Here is a 20,212-nt window from a genome sequence, read left to right on the forward strand (position 1 = left end):
CATATTAACTTATGGTCCTCATGGGCGAGGAGGATCAAATCAGATGCTAGTTCGATCCGCCGCTCCAGAGTGTTTAGGAGACCCTGAGCCAGACACCTAACCCTAAACTAACCCTAAACCATAACTTTGGATAAAAGCGTCTGCTAAATGCTCTAGAATGTAAATGTTAAAAGAAAGCTAATAACAAGGGCAGGTCCATCTGAGGCCTTCCAGTCATTACCTGTTGGTCATACAATACAAACACATGAAGGTGCAGGCCCTGTATTTCCTATTGGGTTGCCGTTATTTGAAATGGCTTATCCCCTACTCCCCCGCTAGGTCAAACAGGCAGCCGGCAGGATGTGACAACTTGTTAAGGCTTCCTGTTTAAAAGGACGAAGTTGAAACCATATGAACTGTTTGATCAACTCCTGAAGAACAGTGGGGTTAGAGACAGGTCTGGCAGGGTCAGGGATGAGGACAGGCTGAAGGTTCAATTATATTAACTGCTACAGGAATTATTATATTCTTCTACACATGCATCTGGTGTTGAAGATGCATGTCCAAAGGCATATCCCATCAGGCCAAGGAGACAAAATTTGGATTTTGTTTTCTTTCCAGAACCTACTAGGTTGTTCTCGAACCAAGCAGCTGCCAGCCCCCGACTCCTCAACCCCGCCCCCACCTCTTGAACTCACCAGAGGCATTTGCTAGAAGCGCCTGTCAGCTGTCATCATACCAAGGCCCTAAATAGACATTATCAGGACCAAACCAAGTGTTAAGGGGGTTACCCCCAGCAAAGAATAAATATTTTTTCAGTTTTTTTGTGTTATAATGTTTTATGCATGTTATTATGCATATTAAAAAATAGTATTCTAAGTACAGCATCCAATACCAAAACCTATCATGAGTTCAACATGGACGTCTCCCAGTCAAAGAACTGTAAGGGTACTGAAAGGACCCCCGTTGCTTTTCATAGATAAGAGACGGTGGTCCTGTCCCACCTCAGTGTCCACCGGTATAAATAGTATCCGAGGTGATGGGGGGTTACAAAGAACCAAAAAGTTAGTTGCAACCTTCAGGGGCAGACGCTCCAGATCTCACCATCCAGAGCAATATTAAAAGTGAAGAGACAAAGAGGAGACCACACAACACTCAAGGTTTGTCAACAAATAAACCTTACTTTTTATGTTGGCTATGATTGAGTCATTGAACTGTATGGTGTGGAGTTATTTTAGATGGATACACTCTGTGGGACAGGTTGAAGTTACTGTATGTTAGAGTAGTGACTGTGGCAAGGGGTTTGCTCCTTGGATGATGCCCAAATAAGGCATGAGAGGTGGCCATTTAAAGTTAGTGATAACATGTGCAGGGCCATTTGCTTCAAGAAAGCTCCACATTGAGGAAGGTACGGAATAGGTTTTCTGTAATTTTCCTTGTTTTTACCCCATAATCATTGGAATATATGAGAACCAAAAAAACATTATATTTACAAATTCAAACCATGATATTGTTTGGTTGATATTTTGCTACTTTTCTATATCCTGAAAATATTTTAAATGAGCTAAAACAAGTAAAAGGTTTGAAAAAAAGGTGAAACACCAGAATTCCTACAACAGTTGTTGAATAGCATTGTGGGACTTTCAATACAATTTTAACGATTTAGGTTTTTAATGGTCATATTTGTGAATTTATTCTTGTTTGTTAGATGGCTGAAGCAAACCAGCTTAAGGATGAAGGAAACGCTTATTTCCAGTCAGGAGAGATTGACAAAGCCATTGAGAGCTACACACAAGCCATCAAGCTGTGCAAGGACAAAAAAGTGTTGGCCATCATTTACAGGAACAGATCAGCCTGTTACTTAAAAAAGGTAAATAACTGCATAAATAATATTGCATCCAAACGATCAACCCCAAGACATATTAACAAGGACAACTAAATGAAGGTACCACTCTTAATACTTCATAAATAAATATTCTGTTCACAGGAAAATTATACTACTGCAGCATCCGACGCATCTAGAGGTATATTGCAAAAGTACAATCTCAAACAAAATATAGAATCAACATGTTAAAGATAGAAAAATATGTAAACTCAATTTGTTTTCTCTCTAGCTATTGATGTTGATGCAGCAGATATCAAAGCTCTATATCGGCGCTGCCAAGCCCTGGAGAAGCTTGGCAAGCTGGACATGGCTTTCAAAGATGTCCAGAGATGTGCCACCATAGAACCCAAAAACAAGACCTTCCTTGATACTCTCCGCAGGCTGGGAGCAGAGATTCAGGCTAAGGTTGGTGAATCAATTAAGAACTAACAGCGACACACAACAATTCTGGCGCTTAGAATTCTGGCGCTTTTTTCTGTACTTTCTAACCCTACGTATGATGTACTTTTCTTTCGTGAGCAATGTATTAATAGAGGTTGCATCTCTTTTGTTCCATAGCTGAAAACCACATTCTCTACAGACTCAAGGGTGCAAAATATGTTTGACATATTAATGGCTGAGGAGATGGAGAAAGATAAGATTGAAAAGGTGATACTTTTTTCAAAATTCTAAGCAAAATAACAAATTCTAGAGCAATCATGTTTGTGTTGTTAATAAGCATAATAATATTCCATCCATATCAAAAACAAATTATGTATCCCTTTTAGGCTGCAAACAACCTGATTGTGTTGGCTAGGGAAGATGCAGGAGCAGAAAGAATCTTCCAGAACAATGGAGTGCCTCTACTAATGAATATGATTGACTCAGGCAAACCAGCAATGATGCTGGCTTCGATCCGTACCCTTTCAGGAATGTGCACAGGGCACAAAGCTAGGGTGAGCGGTGCACCAACGCAGGGCTTTATGCTGTGAAAATGAAACTAAATTTAATGAATGCGTTCAACAAATGATCTTCCTTCGTTTAAACATACCTCCCCTCCCCAGACCATGGCCATCCTCCAGATGATCAGCATTGAGAAGCTGTGCAGCGTCATGGCAATTGACAACGAAGAACTTGCCTTGGCAACGTGCAACCTCTTCCAGTGCATCAATGACTCCCTCACCTGCGGAGACAAGAGGATATATGGAAAAGAAGAGGCCATGGTTTTGGGTAAGACTCAATCATGACCAATGTTTTCTGCGCTTCTAATGTAGGTGTTGTCAACGCGTGTCATTCAATCGAGTGAACCATCCTAACGAGGTATCCGTCTTTTTACAGACTCGAACAAGGACCTGATGACCATTCTGTTGTCCCTGTTGGAAATGGTTGCGAGTAAGAAGGTGTCTGGGCTCGGCAGAGACCAGGCCCTTAACCTGCTTACCAAGAACGTGCCACGAAAAAATAAAAAAGAGAACGACCACACCAAAACGCTCTTCTTGATTGACCACGGTGAGCCCGGAGAAGCTTGTGTGGGACACATTGCACCCGTATTCACCTATTCAATATTAACTTGATTGAGATACTTGACATGATTAAGAATCAGCTGTCTGAATACCGTGACGTTGTTTGCTTCCCAGGTTTGAAGAAGATCCTGAAAGTGTGCGGACAGATCCCCGACCTGCCAGACCAGCTGCCCATGACGGACGACAGCCAGCTGATCGCCAGCGTGCTCCTCACCAAGATGTACGACGACCTCAAGTGTGACCCTGAGAGAGACAACTTCAGAGATGTCTGTGACGAATACATCAAGTGAGTTTCCCCCCCCCCCCCCACCCACCCCCCCCCCTTCCCTGCCTTGCCCTGTTTCAAAATTTTAAACCCAAAACCCTAATTCAGATGATTTCTAACAATTCTGCAACAACCTGATATCCTTTATCTATCGATGAACCCACCTTTTGTTATCTCATTGTCTTCTCTCCCACCACACAGGGCCAAGTTTGACCCCAAGGACATGGACAGAAACATCCACGCCATCAACGTCATCTCAGGCCTGCTGCAGGGCCCGTTCGAGGTGGGCAACGCCATGGTGGGTCGTCAGGGGGTGATGGAGATGATGGTGGCCCTGTGCGCGTCGGAGCGCGAGGTGGACCAGCTGGTGGCCGTGGAGGCGTTGATCCACGCCGCGTCCAAGTGCAGCCGCGCCTCCTTCATCATCACCAACGGCGTCTCGCTCCTCAAGGAGATGTACAAGAAGACCAAGAACGAGAAGATTAAGATCCGTGCGCTGGTGGTGAGTGCCCCTCCCTAAGCAGCCCGATTTCTAAAACGCACGGGAAATAAAATACATAATTCATTTTCTTCTCTTAATGAATAGGGTCTTTGCAAACTTGGTTCCGCGGGTGGTGACGATTACAGTATGAGGCAGTTTGCTGAAGGTTCGACAGAGAAGTTGGCCAAACAGTGCAGAAAGTGAGTCGCTTTACATGAACTCTGCAGTCATAGATCACTAATAGCAATTCAAATAAACTTGGCTGAATCCTTCTTGTTCTGCTTGTTCATATACCCTGCTCTTGCCTTCAGGTGGCTGGTCAATCCCCAGCTCGACACCAGGACAAGGAAGTGGGCCATCGAAGGTTTGGCTTATCTGACTAATGACGCTGACGTAAAGGATGACTTTGTGGAGGATGAACCCGCCATGAAAGCCATGTTTGAACTGGCAAAGGTATACAACTATCATAAAGCAAGCAGTATGTATGTGTAGTCAAATACACTACACATTATTTTCCCAACATTGATATTTGCTAAACCTAATGTGTTGCTTTTTGATTTTTGTCAATAGTCTAAGGATAAGACTATCCTGTATGCAGTAGCCTGCACCCTGGTCAATTGCACCAACAGCTATGAGAAGAAGGATATCCTCCCTGAGCTCGTTCAGTTGGCAAAGTTCTCCAAACAGCACGTTCCAGAGCAGCATCCCAAGGTAAGCCGCCATATTAACTTAGCTACCTTTCCTGAGGACTTCAGGCAAAAGATACTCACTGCACCTTTTTGCCTCAGATATGCTTACAGATGAATACTAATTAATAATGCCTGCAGTAAGAGTAGAGATGTCCTGTGAATATCAATCTTTCGCCTAATTTAATCATTGGCTAAGAGCAATTGTTAGCCTACAACCAAGTTACAAACAATATACACAAAAGAGAGAGAATTGCATTGCCCGACACCGATGTTAGATGGACAGTTTGTTCCATTCCCTATCTGCAGGATAAGAAAGACTTTATTGAGAAGAGAATAAAGAGGATGCTGAAAGCAGGCGTCACCTCAGCTCTCACGGTCATGGTCAAAGCTGACAGCTCCGTCCTCACGGACCAGACCAAAGAACTGCTCTCTCGGTAGGCAAACCACCATCATTTGATTTGATTTGACAAACAATTTCTTGAAAATATATATTTCTTGGATTCATTTTGCTCCCTCTCTCACAGAAAAATAGATTAACACGCTCACATACTTGTGTCCTGAGTTATCAAATTGCTTGCTATGTTTAAAACGTTGCATGGCTCAAAGGCTTTTCTGTCGTGTTCCCCAGGGTCTTCTTGGCTTTGTCCCAGGATGTAAAAGACCGCGGTACCATCGTAGCCCACGGTGGAGGGAAAGTGAGTCACAGAGCTGGGATCTTGAACCTGTAATTAGACTGTGAATATATGCTGAACACGTCCTGCAGCCCAGACTGGCGTGAGCCTATGCATTTTCCACTCTCTTTCCTCAATAACCAATTCGTTTTGTAAAAACTCTTAGGCTCTGCGTTTGACTGATAATGAAAAAAAAACTCATTACCGATGCACTGCTACTTTCACAAAGTTTCATCAAAGAGCCCAGAAGGAACCAAAAAGATGATCGATCCTCCTACTCTTTGCTCTCTTTCCCAAGGCACTGATCCCCCTGGCCTTGGAAGGGACAAACCCTGGAAGGGTGAAGGCCTGCCACGCCCTTGCCAAGATCGCCTCCGTCTCCAACCCTGAGATCGCCTTCCCAGGTGAAAGGGTAAGAAATGAACAACAGGTTTATCTTGGATCATCTTCATAGGAAGAGCTCAAACCTTTCCTTTGATAGTATACGACTCATTTCTCTGTAGCTGTTTCCCACCTCTCCAATGTCCTCTTCTTCTTCTTCCCCCAATGACAGGTGTATGAGGTGGTGCGGCCCTTGGTCAGTCTCCTGGCCACAGACAGAGATGGAATGGAGAACTATGAAGCTCTGAAAGGCCTCACAAACCTAGCTGGTTTCAGTGAAAAACTGAGGTAACACAGCTTAGATCACTGCCATATCAATGCCTGCGACAGACTTTATGGACTTGTGCTGTTGAGTTGGGACACGATAAGAAATGATTCAAGCATTCATCTTTTTCACAGGGTGAAAATTGTGAAGGAGAAAGCCCTGCCAGAGATTGAGAACTACATGTTTGAAGACCACGAGCAGATCCGACGGGCTGCCACTGAATGCATGTGCAACTTGGTCTCATGTAAAGAGGTAAGACATTTATACATTTACGTCTGGTCATTCGGTAGTTGCTTTTCATCCAGATGGACGGACAGGCGACGCAGGTAACCATCAGGGTACACATGAGATAAAAACATTTGAGAAACTACAATGATGCTGCATTTGCAATTATCTGGGAAGAATGCAGAGGAAGTTCAGGAGAAGTGCACAGGAGGATTTGCATGGAATCACTATAATGCGCTATAAAGTGCTAGAACAACAAAGTGCCCAAGTAAGTGGATGAGGGGTTGGACAAGGAGAGAATGATGGGAGCCAGCATAAAGATCTAACATCACAGATCAATATAAACAAGCAAAGTAAATGGCTGCTGCAGCAACTCCCCCGAATATTGAGAACATTTTCGCTGTGTTCAGGTCCAAGAACGTTACCTGCAGGATGGCAATGACAAGATGAAGCTGTTGGTGCTGCTCTGTGGTGAAGACGACGACGTCCTCCAAATAGCCGCAGCAGGAGCCTTGGCCATGCTGACCGCAGCCAAGAAGAAGCTTTGCACCAAGATGACAGTGGTGGTACGTACAGCTTTCACAATTAAACATTTGGTAATTTAGCAGACGCTCGTATTCAGAGCGACTTGCAGTGAAATTAGGTCATCGAGGAGAGGGTAGGGGCTAGGCATCTTGATCAGGGATGTCTACAGGTGGCCTGCAGAGTGCAGACATAGGGGTCGGATGGATCCCAGTACCTCAAACGGAGAGTCGAAAACACCCAATCCCGCCTGCACCACTAACGACTCATGTTTAGACCTGTACCGCAAACCCACAAGACGCCCTCGTGACGTATTCGATCACTCTCCCCACAGAGTACCCAGTGGCTGGAGATCCTGCAGAGGTTGTGTTTGCACGACAACCCCCAGGTCCAGCACCGTGGGCTGGTGATCGTCTTCAACATGCTCAACTCGGACGACAGCGAGCTGGCCAAGAAGCTGCTGGAGTGCGAGATTATGGAGATCCTCTCCGTGATCGGCAAGGCGGAGGACAACCTCAAGAGGCAGGATTCCATCGATGTAGCGCGCATGTGCCTGGTGAAAGGCATGGATCTGGGCCTCATCAAGCCCTTTACCTCTTGAGCGGCCCGCCGTGCCACACTTTGGGAAGAATACAGCTGTGGAAAGTGTTTTTTTATCTTTCGATTTGGAGATTTTCGTTTTTTTTTTTTTTTTTACATCTGAAGGATTAAATAATCCAAGAGGCTGGCTCCAAATATCTTAAATTATCTAAATGAAATGGTGATTGGAGATTTCGAAAGGGTCCATGCGTATAGTAATTATTACAAGCGAGGGGCTTTTTATTTATTTTGTAGGCATGTGCATGCCTTTATTTGTGTTTCCCAATTAGACTCCAAATTGACTTGATTATTGATATGGGGTTTGAAGACTTTTCTATTCAGCTTTTTTTGTTGACTTGTATTATGTATTAATGATGAACTGAATTAACTACATTTCCAGCTAAATTATTCATATTTGAATGTGTCACTCACTTTTTCCCTAATCAATCGACAAGTCAATTAACAGACATCCGTTGGTACAGTTCCCGAACCATGGTATTACCTATATCGTTCTTTTCATTCGTTGTACTTTTTCCTTGTTTAAAGATCAAATGAAAATAAATCACTGTGGAAAATGTTTTATACCAATACAAAAAAATAGGAAAATAAAAGAAATGCACAAAAAACAAAATAAGACATGTCTATTTTCTTTGGACCATTTAACTTTTTTATTACGGACCTATTTGACGTTTGTATCCTGAGAAGATTCCATCTCATCCATCCCTGCATGTGAAATATCCAGGCCTGTAGGTGGCGCCTTTGAGCCGCGGCAGCCAATGAAGCCTGGGCGGCTTCGCTGTGTTGCAGACGTAGTGAAGGATACAGCTGTCAAGAGGCAGGGCTGGAGAGACCAGCGCGTTTACTTTCAGTGGGCTACTGTACAACCAACTGTTCGTAGCCCGGCGCCAAGGCTGTCAATACGCACAAGCGGATCTCTTTCTGCAAGGGATACATTTTCGAAGAAACTCCACCCGCCCCCCCCAGCCCCTCACAAAAAAGAACAAGAAAAAACGATTTCTCCCACTTCAGCGACCACTAGCTCCGATGCGAGAAACAATATTTGCTCCGAGATAATTCAGAAGAAGAAGCCAAGTGGCTGGTGCGATTCACGTGAGTAGTTGCGACTGATTATCCGTACCTTGCTATTTTTTCTTGCTTTATAGAAAACGACCATTGTTCTATAGTACAGTTTACACAGCCTTGAAATAACAGGCAGTTCAGTCAGACCAGGTATGCACTTTGCCTGGCAGAACTCCTCTTCAACTTGCCCCTGCTCACTGAATGTAGTTCAGACTTTTAGCCAGTGATCTAACTCAATACATATAAAGACTGTAATAAGCCTCTATAAGCGAAGCAGTGCTTGGCACGTAAAGTAGAAGTAAACAGTGTGTGCTGAATGATTGTTTTCTTGATTGATTGATTGATTGATTGATTGATTGATTGATTGATTGATTGATTGATTGATTGATTGTTTACCTCTGTGTGTTATTGTGGCACGCCTGTCAGCTAATGTGTGTTATTATGGCATGCCTTATAGCGAGAGATGACATTCCGATAAGAGCTGGGGGCTTCTGAATCATGTATCCTGTAGTTTTCTGTACTTAAATTATGAACCTTAGATCTCTAATGTCATTATAGCACATATGCTGCCTATTATAACAATTATAATTCTGTATTGCAGATCAAGTAAGCTGCTGTGGTTACTTGAATAGGATATAGAGCAGGCAGTGTTTACGTGCCTGATTTCCAGTGACTATCACCTTATCTCAGTACTATCTCAGTACACCTCATCTCAGAAGTGCTACATTCCTGCTCTTGGCAGTCAGCTGGCAGGCCCTGCCTCTCGGACATATACATACGACTATAAGGAATACAAAAATACAGCTATAAAATGGCACACACTTGGCCACACTAGTTATAAATGAGTGATTTGAATGGGAGGTAGTGCAGTGGGTCCAGATTGGGGCTGGGCTGTTTGGATTAGCACAGAGGAGTTTTGAAAGGGAAAGCAGTGTACGCAAATCTCCCGCTGTGTGTCTCTCTCGGTGGTAACACCCGAACCACCCTCGTTCTGATATGGATATGGGGTTGGCTTTAGTAAGCAAGAGTCTGTGCCGTGATATCTTCCATTCGAGTAGCATTAGAAGAACAATAACAAAAGTCTGTGAAGTCTCACTATAGAAGCACACATTGTCTCTGTGTGTGTGTGTGTATGTGTGTGTGTGTGTGTGTGTGTGTGTGTGTGTGTGTGTGTGTGTGTGTGTGTGTGTGTGTGTGTGTGTGTGTGTGCGCGTGTGCGTGTGTGCGTGTGTTTGTGCGTGTGTGTAGTGTGTGTGTGAGTGTGAATGTGCACACGTGTATTTTTCTGGGTTGTTTTGTTATGTGTGTTATTTAAAACAGCATTGTATTTCTAAGCCTGAACAAATCATTTAGCATGATCTTGAGAGGTTAGGTCAAAGTGCAGAGCTTGGGAGGGCAAAACCATAGAGCGTTCACATGAGTCTCATGACACTGTTATGTAAGGCAAGTCGATCTCTAACTTTCGACTTTCACTTTTAGAGTGTTTTGGCAAATGCAATATGAGTTTGTTGAATTTATTTCAAATTAATAATTGACAATTTCCCATAAAGATCATGTTTGCATGCCTCATGTCTTAGGTTAGTTGGTACATTGGAAGCTTCTTTCCCTGTTTATTTGTGACATATCTTTCAAGAGTCATTTGGGGCAGACTGTTTGTTTTCATTTTCTTTTTGTGCGTGTCATAACCACTTTGTGACATTTTTGGGCATGGCCGTGATTCCTGCTGCATTACTCAGTAAAATAACAACACATTCAGCTTCCCAACGTTTCCGCATAATTGACTAAACCCTCACCACTTTTATTTTATTTTAACACCCTAATTTCAAAATTAAGGCAAAATAAAATACACAAAGTCAAATCTACTCGTAGCTGGTTGAGTCTGAACATTATAGCAGTATCATTTATGTTTATGTCTTTCAATTTCAGAATCCGCAAATATCAAGCAAGGCTAAATAAGTTGTCTTATCTATTTTTGTGGTCGTGCCACTATATCGCCAGTTGACTAGGCATATGTGCAGCTTGGATCTGGTGTTGTGCCTGTGGTTCAGAACAGCAAATGAGGCAGGTCTGGCCTGCCTCTGTTATCTGTTTCATTGTGCTCTTTCATTGGACAGACAGCACTCATGTCAGCAAATACCATGGAGCGTTTACTATAGATCCCAACCAAGGCCAAGTCAGAACCGTATAAGCTAATTAAATCAGTGGCCCCATCTTCTGTTTCATGTGATGGTTTCATGTGATGTTCTACATAGTCATCCAAACTGATGGACTACAGTGGACTACAGTGGACAGTGGACTACAGTGGGACTGTAGGGCTGGCTTGCTTAAATATTACACTGCACTTTTAGGATACATGTAGAAATTGCGACGATGCCGCTAAATTCTATAAACTTAAAGCCCATACCTACAAGATGACATGCTTTGATGAAGGTGACTCACAGAATGCTGACGAATGGAACGTATGGACCTTATCTACATTTGACAAGACAAGAACGGCTCACATTTTTTCCACACTTACCATCCACGTGCTGTTCATTGCTCATGGGAATACTGTAAATGAATTAAAATTAGAACGCCCATGGTCACTTACGATTTAGGGGAAACACATGATCATTGGCAAAACCATCATCCCTCCAATTGGATTCATGCACCATTGTTTTTTTCGCTACCGAATCATTAATTGTGACGTAACCTCCGCTCATTAGAAGTGGAACATCCCATTTCTCACACATTGGTCTAAAGGCATTTGGGAGGGGGGTTCCCTGGAATCTGGCACCCCACAGCATGTTGTTGTTGTCGATACCGGCATTGAGCTGGAGGAAAACAAGTCACCCCCCGAAGAAGGCCTGGCTATGCTGCTTCGTGATTGGCTGAAACGTTGACTGGTTTGTCCGTCGATGTTTACTCACAGAAAGAATAAGTAAGTGAGTAGTGGCCCGGCCCTTGCTGAAGACCCCAACCTCAAGCCCTGAGAGGCCAGCAGCAAGGGGGACTCTTAAAGGACGAAGGGGTTGGGAAAGAGGAAATACCACCAGAGGAAATACTGGAGGATGACATAGCAATAACAAAGCAAACTAAAGCACAGCACAAGAGGGACCAGACAAAGAAACATTGCAGTTCCCTCTCCGCCCCTATCTTTCCCTGCCGATGTCTCTCAGAAGTGTCGATTTTGAATTTCAAATCAGCCCGTGGGAGGTGACCCCTGTCATCCCTGACCCCCAAAATGCTTGGCCACATCTAAGAATAACAAACAGTGTTCGGTTGACCCTTGCGTCCGTTCTGCAGTCATATGCATATTCATTTGGTCCCGCTGTCGTGCCTCCCACTGCAGGGACAAGAGGAGAGGACCTTGGACTCCAGGGAAGGGCTAAGCAGAACCCCATGTGCTCAGATGGGCTTTCTTCCCTCTCGGTGTCATGTGACCCTGTTTGTGGGCCGCTGTGCTCGGAGCCCAGGCGAGCTTGCGCATGCAGGCATTGTTGACAGAGCACAATGAGCCTTCCACATAGGCCGGCTCTCCCTCGATGGAGTGTTGCTCACGCTGTATCTGTTTTCGTCAGGGAGGGCTACCCTTGACTCTGTCCCCTCGCTCTCTCTCTCTCTATGTCTTTCCCTCTCTGTGTCTCTCTCTGTCTCTCTCACTGTGTCTGTCTCGGCCTCGATCTCTCTCTCTGTCTCTCTGTCTCTGTCACTCTCGCTCTCTCTCTCTGTCTCTGTCTCTGTCTCTGTCTCTGTCTCTCTGTCTGTCTCTCTCCCTTTCTCTCTCTCTCTCTCTCTCTCTCTGGTTCTCTGGTTCTCTCACTCTCTCTCTCTCTCTCTCTGGTTCTCTGGTTCTCTCTCTCTCTCTCTCTCTCTCTCTCTCTCTCTCTCTCTCTCTCTCTCTCTCTCTCTCTCTCTCTCAGTCGGGTTACTCTGTGGACGCAGGAGGTAACCCGCCTAGCGAGGGACACTCTCTGCATAACAAACACAAAGAACATTCTGTCATCTGCGTCGCTTGGACTCAGCAAGCGTGAATTAAACAATTTGCTACATTCTCAAATATATTTGCTATACTGTCCATGAACGGGTTTCTGTGTGTGTGTTTGTGTTTGCGTGTGTGTCACCAAGCCAGCAAGGGCTGCATAATGCAGAATTTAGTGTAGTGTTGTTTTGAGGCTGTGCAAACAACTCTGTAGTGGACATGGCGGTACCTGAGGTGTGAAAGATCAAAGAGACGCATCCTATTGATGTACGGGGCGCAAGGCAAGATCCCAACATTGAGATATTCTCTCGTTTCTCGTCTATCTCGGCTGGACGCAGCCAAAGGACCTGCCGCTCGAGCTCCCTATTTCCCCTTCTCCGCCTACACAGGCTCACGCTGTCTGCTTTGAATGTCACATGCAGTCGTCTTTGGGCACACAAACATGCACACACACACACATAGATACAACACGCACACTGTGGTGTACACTGCAGTCAGAGCTCCGGCTGCAGCAATGCAGCACTGGATGTGCAGCGAGCACGTCGCCCCGTCTCCCTCACACATCCCCCAGGAGCTCTTTGCATACACATTTGACTACTACTACTACAACACCTCAGGGTTGTTTGTGTGTGTGTGTGTGTGTGTGTGTGTGTGTGTGTGTGTGTGTGTGTGTGTGTGTGTGTGTGTGTGTGTGTGTGTGTGTGTGTGTGTGTGTGTGTGTGTGTGTGGTTGTGTATGTGTGTGTTGGGAAGAAGACCTGGTAGTTCATCATGTGGTTTGTTATACCCCTCGACCCTCCCCCCTCTCTCCCTGCTCCGTCCAGTTCCGCAGTGCCGCTGGAAACCCTTTAGCTACATCGACAGATCCGGGGTCCAGCTCCCTTTAAGAAAGTCAACGAATAAACCTGTAAAAATATTGGTCTCTGAAACCACACACATGCCTTTCGGTTCAAAACAACGGTGTATTCCGCATGCAGATATATGTTTGTGTGCTCTGCATTTAATTTCATATGGGCTTGGTGTGTATTTTTTAATTGCTTTTAAAACCACAGCCTTTGTTTAAGGAGATTATTGTTATGAGGAGTATCTGCCTGACAGTAACTCTTTGACGTAATTACGTTTGCCGGCAGTGGACTGGAATAAGTCCAGAGATTTATTATGGAACATGACAAATGCCAAAGTCGGGTCTAAGCTCATTATATAATCCTGCTGTCAGCGGGCCCAATTAGAGAAGCACTGCGCCGACATGAAAGCAACAAAGTAAAATGAGTAAACACTGAGGTGTCAGCAGGCGAGCGTCTGGTGACTCCCGACCGCTTTAGTATAGCTTCTCTCCAAGCAAAAGAGACACATTCAGCCCAGACAATGTGGAGGATGAGCCGCTTTAGCCGTGTACAGACTACCATTCATACCCGTGGTACGGTGGTGGCAGCTCCGTCGGAGAATCCAATGCAAAATCTATCGCTTTAATTACAGCACTGGGGTGAATAATGCAGGCTTTCCGAACGGAGAAGACCCTACATCGTCTCTGCAGTATTGGTCCAGGGAGCTGGGTGCAGCAGCAGATCACCCGCAGGCCCTATCGTGCCAAGATGACCAAAGGCATGATGAATGAAGGCCTATAGCTCCTCGTCCACCACTTGGAAGCTCGGTCACAGAAGTCCGGCCCAGTGTGGTCGTGGGGCTTCTGATTAGGAATAAGCATCGGGTCACCAGAGACTCACCAGAGAAATCAGCTTTTGGACACTGTAGAATCTTGATGGTTTGAAAATGAATATTATATATATATAGGACGTTATTTTTTCTTACACAAATGAAGGCTTAGGCGTTATAATCAATGCATGTTTTTTGAGCATGCTTCACATCGATGGGGATTGCATAATTTCCCCAATATCATTTAGCGTTTATACGGAATGACACACAGCCTGCTGACTCAAGCACCGTCAGGGTCAGAATGAGAAAACCGTCCTCCATAGTCAGAGCTCCGGAGGAGGCATTGCTCGGGAGGACGGTTGTTTGATCGGCACTTCATTGTCTCTGCTGGAAGGGTGGTGGGGTGGCGGGGTTCCTTGCTGCGGGCTGCGGGGGAGCCCACGAGATGGGAAGGGAAATGGATAGTCTGGTGGGGAGCCAGGAGAGGGGGGATTTAGTGGGCCCCCTGTGAAAAAAGTTTGACAGCATGTGTGTGTGTGTGTGGGTGTGTGTGTGTGTGTGTGTGTGTGTGTGTGTACCAGTGTGGGAAGTTTTCACAAAGGCAACTGATCTGCCTCAATGCTTTTGTGGCAGCTGCTCTGCGTGCGCTGCCCCATTAGATCGTATGGCTGTTTGGTGCTTTCACTTGTGTAGCTCCAAGTGGAGCAAGTAGAGGGATCTTCCCCCCTTCTCCTTCGGCTGTTAGATCCAACTGATAATGCTGCCTGATACCTTTGTTGTCGATCAGGATTAGGCAAATCAATAATGCCAATGCAGTTTTTCATGATCAAGTTTTTCTTTCTTTTTTTCAAGTTTTTCATCAATGATTGACGCCTTTAGGTTGGCAATGCCATGTAAGATAATGTCATTGTTTTGTCAATACTTTAACGTTTTTTTAATGTTTACTTGGTACTTATTCCCTCTAACCCCTCCAAGATGTCCTTACCGTCAGAACCCTATTCCTTATCTTAATATCCACCTAGCCTAACCTTTACCGTAACCAACCATCAAACTGAACACAAAAGCCAACTTTAGAGTTGCATAGTGTGGCTCAACAGATTAGTTTGATTGCACCAAATCCACCACCCAGGCCTCATGTTTGAAGTGCTTTACGATGGCTTAATAATTAGTCATCAATTAATTATCAATAATGAGTTACCATTTTACCCACTTGGACTCAGTCCACTGTATCAGACCAACACAATACAAGTACAATCGCTGTCTAAATAAGGCACATTGTCACACCAGAGAGCTACCAGTAACACCATTATAAAAATACAAATGGCTCTGACCATCTGACCATCCTGTCCAGCCAGCCTCCCTCTTTGTGACAGTCCCACAGCTGCGGGCCTCCCATGGACTCTTCTGGAAGGGCAGTGGTGGGACCCATGCTGGCTGGGTTATGGGGTCAGGGGAGAAACACTGAGAGACACAGAGAGACACACAGAGAGACAAGGGAGAGACGGGCCTTAACCAGCCCTGCGTCACAATAGTCACATATGTTCCCACCTGTTTAGAGTGCTAGCCGACTGACTGAACCACGCCATCGTGTGCAAATTAGTGTGAAAGTGGGAACTCCAAACCACCGAGCCATAGTGAGCAAACCATACATATAGCCAACCTATCGCCACCGCTGTCACCGTCGCCGCTGTGAACCAATTGGTCCTCTTGGGAGTAGCACATGTATGCACGTGTCCCATGTAGCCCCTTATAAGTGGTTTCAGCAGTCGGTCATGACCATCCAGGAACATGTCCACTGTACCGCTGGTGCCTGTGTGTTTATAGCAACCGGTGTACACAGATAAGGTTGGTCTGGACGTGAGTGCTGTGTCTGCTGTGATATTTTAATCGGACTAAGTAATGCATTTACTTGCAACGTTTCACTGAAGTGGTTTTAGCGCAGGCTGTATATGTACAGTACTCATGGCCCATTACGGATTTGATTCAGGGATTTTTACCATGTCACTGTTATGCTGTTCTACATGCTACTGTGTGTGTGTGTGTGTGTGTGTGTGTGTGTGTGTGTGTGTGTGTGTGTGTGTGTGTGTGTGTGTGTGTGTGTGTGTGTGTGTGTGTGTGTGTGTGTGTGTGTGCGGTGGGGGGGTTGTCATGGATATGGGAGTTTGCAGGTGAATTTATATGCAGGTGGTGAGGCTACTGCAGGCTAGCAAGAAACTGACGCAGGTCCTCTGCCTCTCTTAGAATGTATGATACATCAGTTCTGAGTCATTCTTATGTAATTTCCCCCCTTTCCCCCGTCCCCGTCCCCCCGGGCCACCTTTGATTCCTCTTCACTCTTACCCGTGCATGCCACAGTCCTGTCGTAGTCATGTCGGGTCCCTGTGTCATACATCTCTTGACACGATATTACAGCCTATCCATCTACTTTACAGACAGAGAGATTGAGAGAGAGAAGGAGAATAAGGAGAAGCAAAGAGACAGGAGGGTTGTTCTATATCTAGGAGGGTATAGAACACTGATCGCCCCAGGCGGAGGTGAGGTAAAACCTGCTGATGTATTTTGGGCTTAACAAAGACCTGGTTTGTGTGTTTTCCAGCTCAGAATCCGCCGTTTTGGCCTGAAGGCTGAGAGGACTGTGACACCGCAGTCATTAGACACACACACAGTATACGAGCATGCATGCTCGTACTCACACACACACTGTTATACTAGGTGAGGTCATGGGACACATACTCACAAATACCATATGCATTCACTCAATGCATCTCTCTCTCTCTCTCTCTCTCTCTCTCTCTCTCTCTCTCTCTCTCTCTCTCTCTCTCTCTCTGTCTATCTCTCTGTCTTTTTGTCTCTGGGTTTGCTACACATCCCATTCCATTGTTTTGAAAGTCTTTTACCGATGGCCTAATTATTATCTTGGCGTTTCCAGCAGACTAAATTGCCTTTTGCTGTCAGACCGAAACGAACCGTAGAAACTTGAAATCAGCGGTCTTCTGGGGGCTACTGCTGCCAAGTTGGCTTCAATAAACACGGTAGAATTTGACTCCTCAAAAAAAAGCCTTTACTCGTTATTCAACGCAACAGCACAACCTTTCTGTAGATGTTAAGTGGCTCTGGATGTTTTTTTTTTTTCCTTTTCTTACCTGCAGATCCGTTCTCTCAGACAAATGACCAGACTATGTGGCCTTGATCTCGGTTCCTCCCCCCAAGCTTGCCATTAAGCACGGTAAGTTTACCCACGCGGTTTACCAACGATTTGAATAACCCACTTCTCTTATATGCTAAAACTGTGTCCTACATAACAAAACACTAAACACTTTGGTTTAAGGAATGACGTGTTTGGTAACTGTTCCCTGTTTTTTGTTTCGTGAGTATTGTGGTGATCATTACAAAAGCAAGTTAATGATAGACTATGAGACCGAAGTCTTTCTAGAACGTTCTCACAACGCAGTTATGAGGAACATATTTGTCTGGTGGTGTTGATGAGGCAGAAGGCCAACTGAAAGTGTTGCGTCACTGTTGTGAAAACACAGGTTCACTAACGCTCTTCATCCCTTCCTCTTCACCTTGTCACGGTCGGCTTGGATCTCGTTTCGTCACCTCTTTGTGCCACCAGATGTCGACCACCGTGGAAAATGGGATGGGAGGGTTTTCCAACACGAGCAGAGAGAAAACCTACAAGAAGGTGTGTGAAAAAACGGGAACAAAAAATCGAACAAGAGTAAAACTGTTCTTAGCATGATTTAATTTGTCTCTTGTTAGACTCCCAGAACTAGCATGAATTTTGTTTCTGCATGTAACCTGAGAAAAAAGTCCTCAAATGTTGACTTAAAGATTGTGACTCATGCGTCATAGGAGGCCTGAGGAAATGCCCTGAGATTGAGGCTCCAGGGCTGCCCGGAACCAGTCGGCCAGATGTGTTTTTTTCTGCCGAAATCCTGTTTTCATTTAAATTAAAGCAGCATTTCCCAGAAACAGCATCATTTCCCAACTGTAAGGAGTAGCATCTACTGCTGGATCCACCCAAACCCCCATAAGATTAGAGCGTTCACGCTCTTCGTGCACTCATGTTGCAATCACTTCCCCCTGTCCGGGTCCTTAGCTTAGCTCTATTTATGTAAAGGTCGTAGCCCTAGTGGATACAAAGTCCATAAACACGGTGTGAATAGTGTTTTCCTTTCTGCTCGCGCTCTCTTTCCTCCAGACCACGTCGTCAGCGCTGAAAGGGGCCATTCAGCTGGGCATTGGCTACACCGTGGGCAACCTGACCTCCAAGCCCGACAGAGATGTCCTCATGCAAGACTTCTATGTGGTGGAGAGCGTCTTTCTTCCAAGGTCTGCACTTTTTGGGGAATGGCCCACGCTTCTTTTCTTCGGAATATACATCGAAAGTACATCGACATTGTTCTTGATTTGAATATGTTTTAGATATATTGCATGCATGTGTGTATCTCTTATTACATCCAATCGTGAACCGATTCGCTGGTTTCATACGTTCTTTTGTAGTGTACTGATCATTATCGGCATATTAAAAAGAAAGCGTTACATAAACTCAAGGATGTTGGACGTCCAGAGGCAGTGAATCACAGAGCTGCCTTTCAGAGACGGATTAGGTGTAGGAGGCAGCGGGCTGTCTTTAAGCTGCCACGGGTCACAGTCTGCTGTAGAAATACATATAAAAGGGGCAAAAGCCTGCACAGTCGTACTATTCCTACTCCACAACGTATGCCAATTTTATTTTGGTCGTGACGCATGTGGCTGTGAAGAGGGTTGCCATTTAACCAATCATATGTCTTCCCTCCCCGTCATAATGCCTGCAACAACCTTGTATTTCAGTCACTGCGCTGAATCCACTCACAACCGGGCAGTTGTAATTACATTCCTAGACATTTGTTCCCGTAGTTTTTTTAATAAGAAATACTTTTAAGTATAAGTTAAATGTGCTATGATTTAAGTCCTCTCATGCGTCTTTTAAGGCCTCCAAACTCCTCCACGTTTGACTTGCTTACCCCTAGACTTTTCACACAACACAAACCAATGGCGTGTTCAATTGAACACCCGTCAATACTTTAACGACCATCAAAACATAAATCAACATTTTATTGTGACGTCTAGTATAGTGTCAGGACGGAGCAAACAAGGCTCAAAATGGGTAACAATACATTACTAAGATTAGATAACACAGATCACAAAAAAACAGACGACAAGGGGACCGAAACCGGGGGATGGAACCCATCAGGGCACAGGTGGACATAATCATTAATCAGCACAGATGACAGGAATCTACCAAACGAGGAAGGGGGGGGGGGGAGACAGGAGGGACAGTAGCAGAAGTGCTTGGTTTTGAGATGAACTAATTCACTTATGAATATGCAAAGTTAATTTGAATTATGTCCTCTGTTTCAAGGATTTACTATTCCAGCGAGTTACCCTGCAATAACCCAAAAGACAGGTTGATGTATTTCTGTCACTGACAAAAATAATCAATGCTGTGTATAAATACATAATCCTATGTTACAAAACACACACCCATACATTTGTTCAGACGTCATGACTCTCTGTCTGTGACCACGTAATTGTATGATGATTGCACAGGGCGGATGAAACATAAGGTTTGTCTGTCTGTGATAATCAAACACGTCGTCCTCTGCCAAGCTAAACCGTCCGATCCCAGTAGTGTAATCACAGGCATAGTGTTACACATCCGAGACAGACTATTACCGGTATCCCATTACAGAACACAATACTAGCACAATACGACAATACCTCTTTAGTCCGGGACACAACATTCCGCACCTCAGAGTGTAAGCTACCTTCGCTGTGGCCTAGAAACAAATAAAGCCCTAATAATCCATTTCCCGTAGGTTTACAGGCCCAAAAAAAGGATTTGGTTGAAATGTGATGTTACATCACCAGCGCCCTCAAAGCATGACTCACGCAACCTAAAATTACCACAGTGTGGTGCACCTTACAGGAACATACAGTTGGTGTGCTGCTGGGGGAGAAAACACTGGGCGACTCTGTGCTCGAGAGCAGGGCCTGTCTGGGAATGTCAAGCCTCTGCGGATATCGGAT

At 44.9% G+C, this 20,212-nt stretch overlaps 2 protein-coding genes across 4 annotated transcripts in view; both read left to right on the top strand.

Moving 5' to 3' along the window:
• The first annotated feature begins 999 nt into the window (after positions 1-999).
• unc45b (unc-45 myosin chaperone B) lies at positions 1,000-8,070 on the top strand. Its single transcript, XM_030359533.1, has 20 exons — positions 1,000-1,139; positions 1,688-1,849; positions 1,967-2,003; positions 2,094-2,269; positions 2,423-2,512; positions 2,632-2,799; positions 2,908-3,073; positions 3,182-3,352; positions 3,481-3,652; positions 3,833-4,133; positions 4,218-4,312; positions 4,424-4,565; positions 4,683-4,823; positions 5,108-5,235; positions 5,430-5,496; positions 5,771-5,884; positions 6,026-6,141; positions 6,253-6,370; positions 6,754-6,909; positions 7,200-8,070. The coding sequence occupies exons 2-20, from the start codon at positions 1,688-1,690 to the stop codon at positions 7,464-7,466; spliced, it is 2,787 nt and encodes a 928-aa protein (XP_030215393.1). The 5' UTR covers positions 1,000-1,139; the 3' UTR covers positions 7,467-8,070.
• Positions 8,071-8,271: 201 nt separating this feature from the next.
• Positions 8,272-20,212, top strand: part of pip5k1bb (phosphatidylinositol-4-phosphate 5-kinase, type I, beta b) — a 30,502-nt gene continuing 18,561 nt past the window's right edge. Inside the window, exons 1-4 of one of the 3 annotated variants that reach the window (XR_003977177.1) lie at positions 8,272-8,554; positions 17,287-17,363; positions 17,754-17,822; positions 18,342-18,472. Coding sequence is in view for 2 of the 3 variants with exons in the window: in XM_030359610.1 (XP_030215470.1) it covers positions 17,754-17,822; positions 18,342-18,472 (200 nt within the window). In the remaining variant the exon portion in view is untranslated. Of the gene's footprint in view, positions 8,555-16,976; positions 17,170-17,286; positions 17,364-17,753; positions 17,823-18,341; positions 18,473-20,212 lie in introns of those variants that run through there. The other 2 variants (XM_030359610.1, XM_030359611.1) reach the window with 2 other exon arrangements.

Source organism: Gadus morhua, chromosome 6 (assembly GCF_902167405.1).
Source record: "Gadus morhua chromosome 6, gadMor3.0, whole genome shotgun sequence".
Taxonomy (NCBI): Eukaryota; Metazoa; Chordata; class Actinopteri; order Gadiformes; family Gadidae; genus Gadus; species Gadus morhua.

Excerpts from the sequence above, each read along its gene's own strand:
- unc45b (XM_030359533.1), top strand. The coding sequence starts at position 1,688 with ATGGCTGAAGCAAACCAGCTTAAGGATGAAGGAAACGCTTATTTCCAG. Across the intron at positions 3,353-3,480 it reads GCTCTTCTTGATTGACCACG|GTTTGAAGAAGATCCTGAAA; the intron begins GTGAGCCCGGAG and ends TTTGCTTCCCAG. Across the intron at positions 5,885-6,025 it reads TCGCCTTCCCAGGTGAAAGG|GTGTATGAGGTGGTGCGGCC; the intron begins GTAAGAAATGAA and ends CCCCAATGACAG.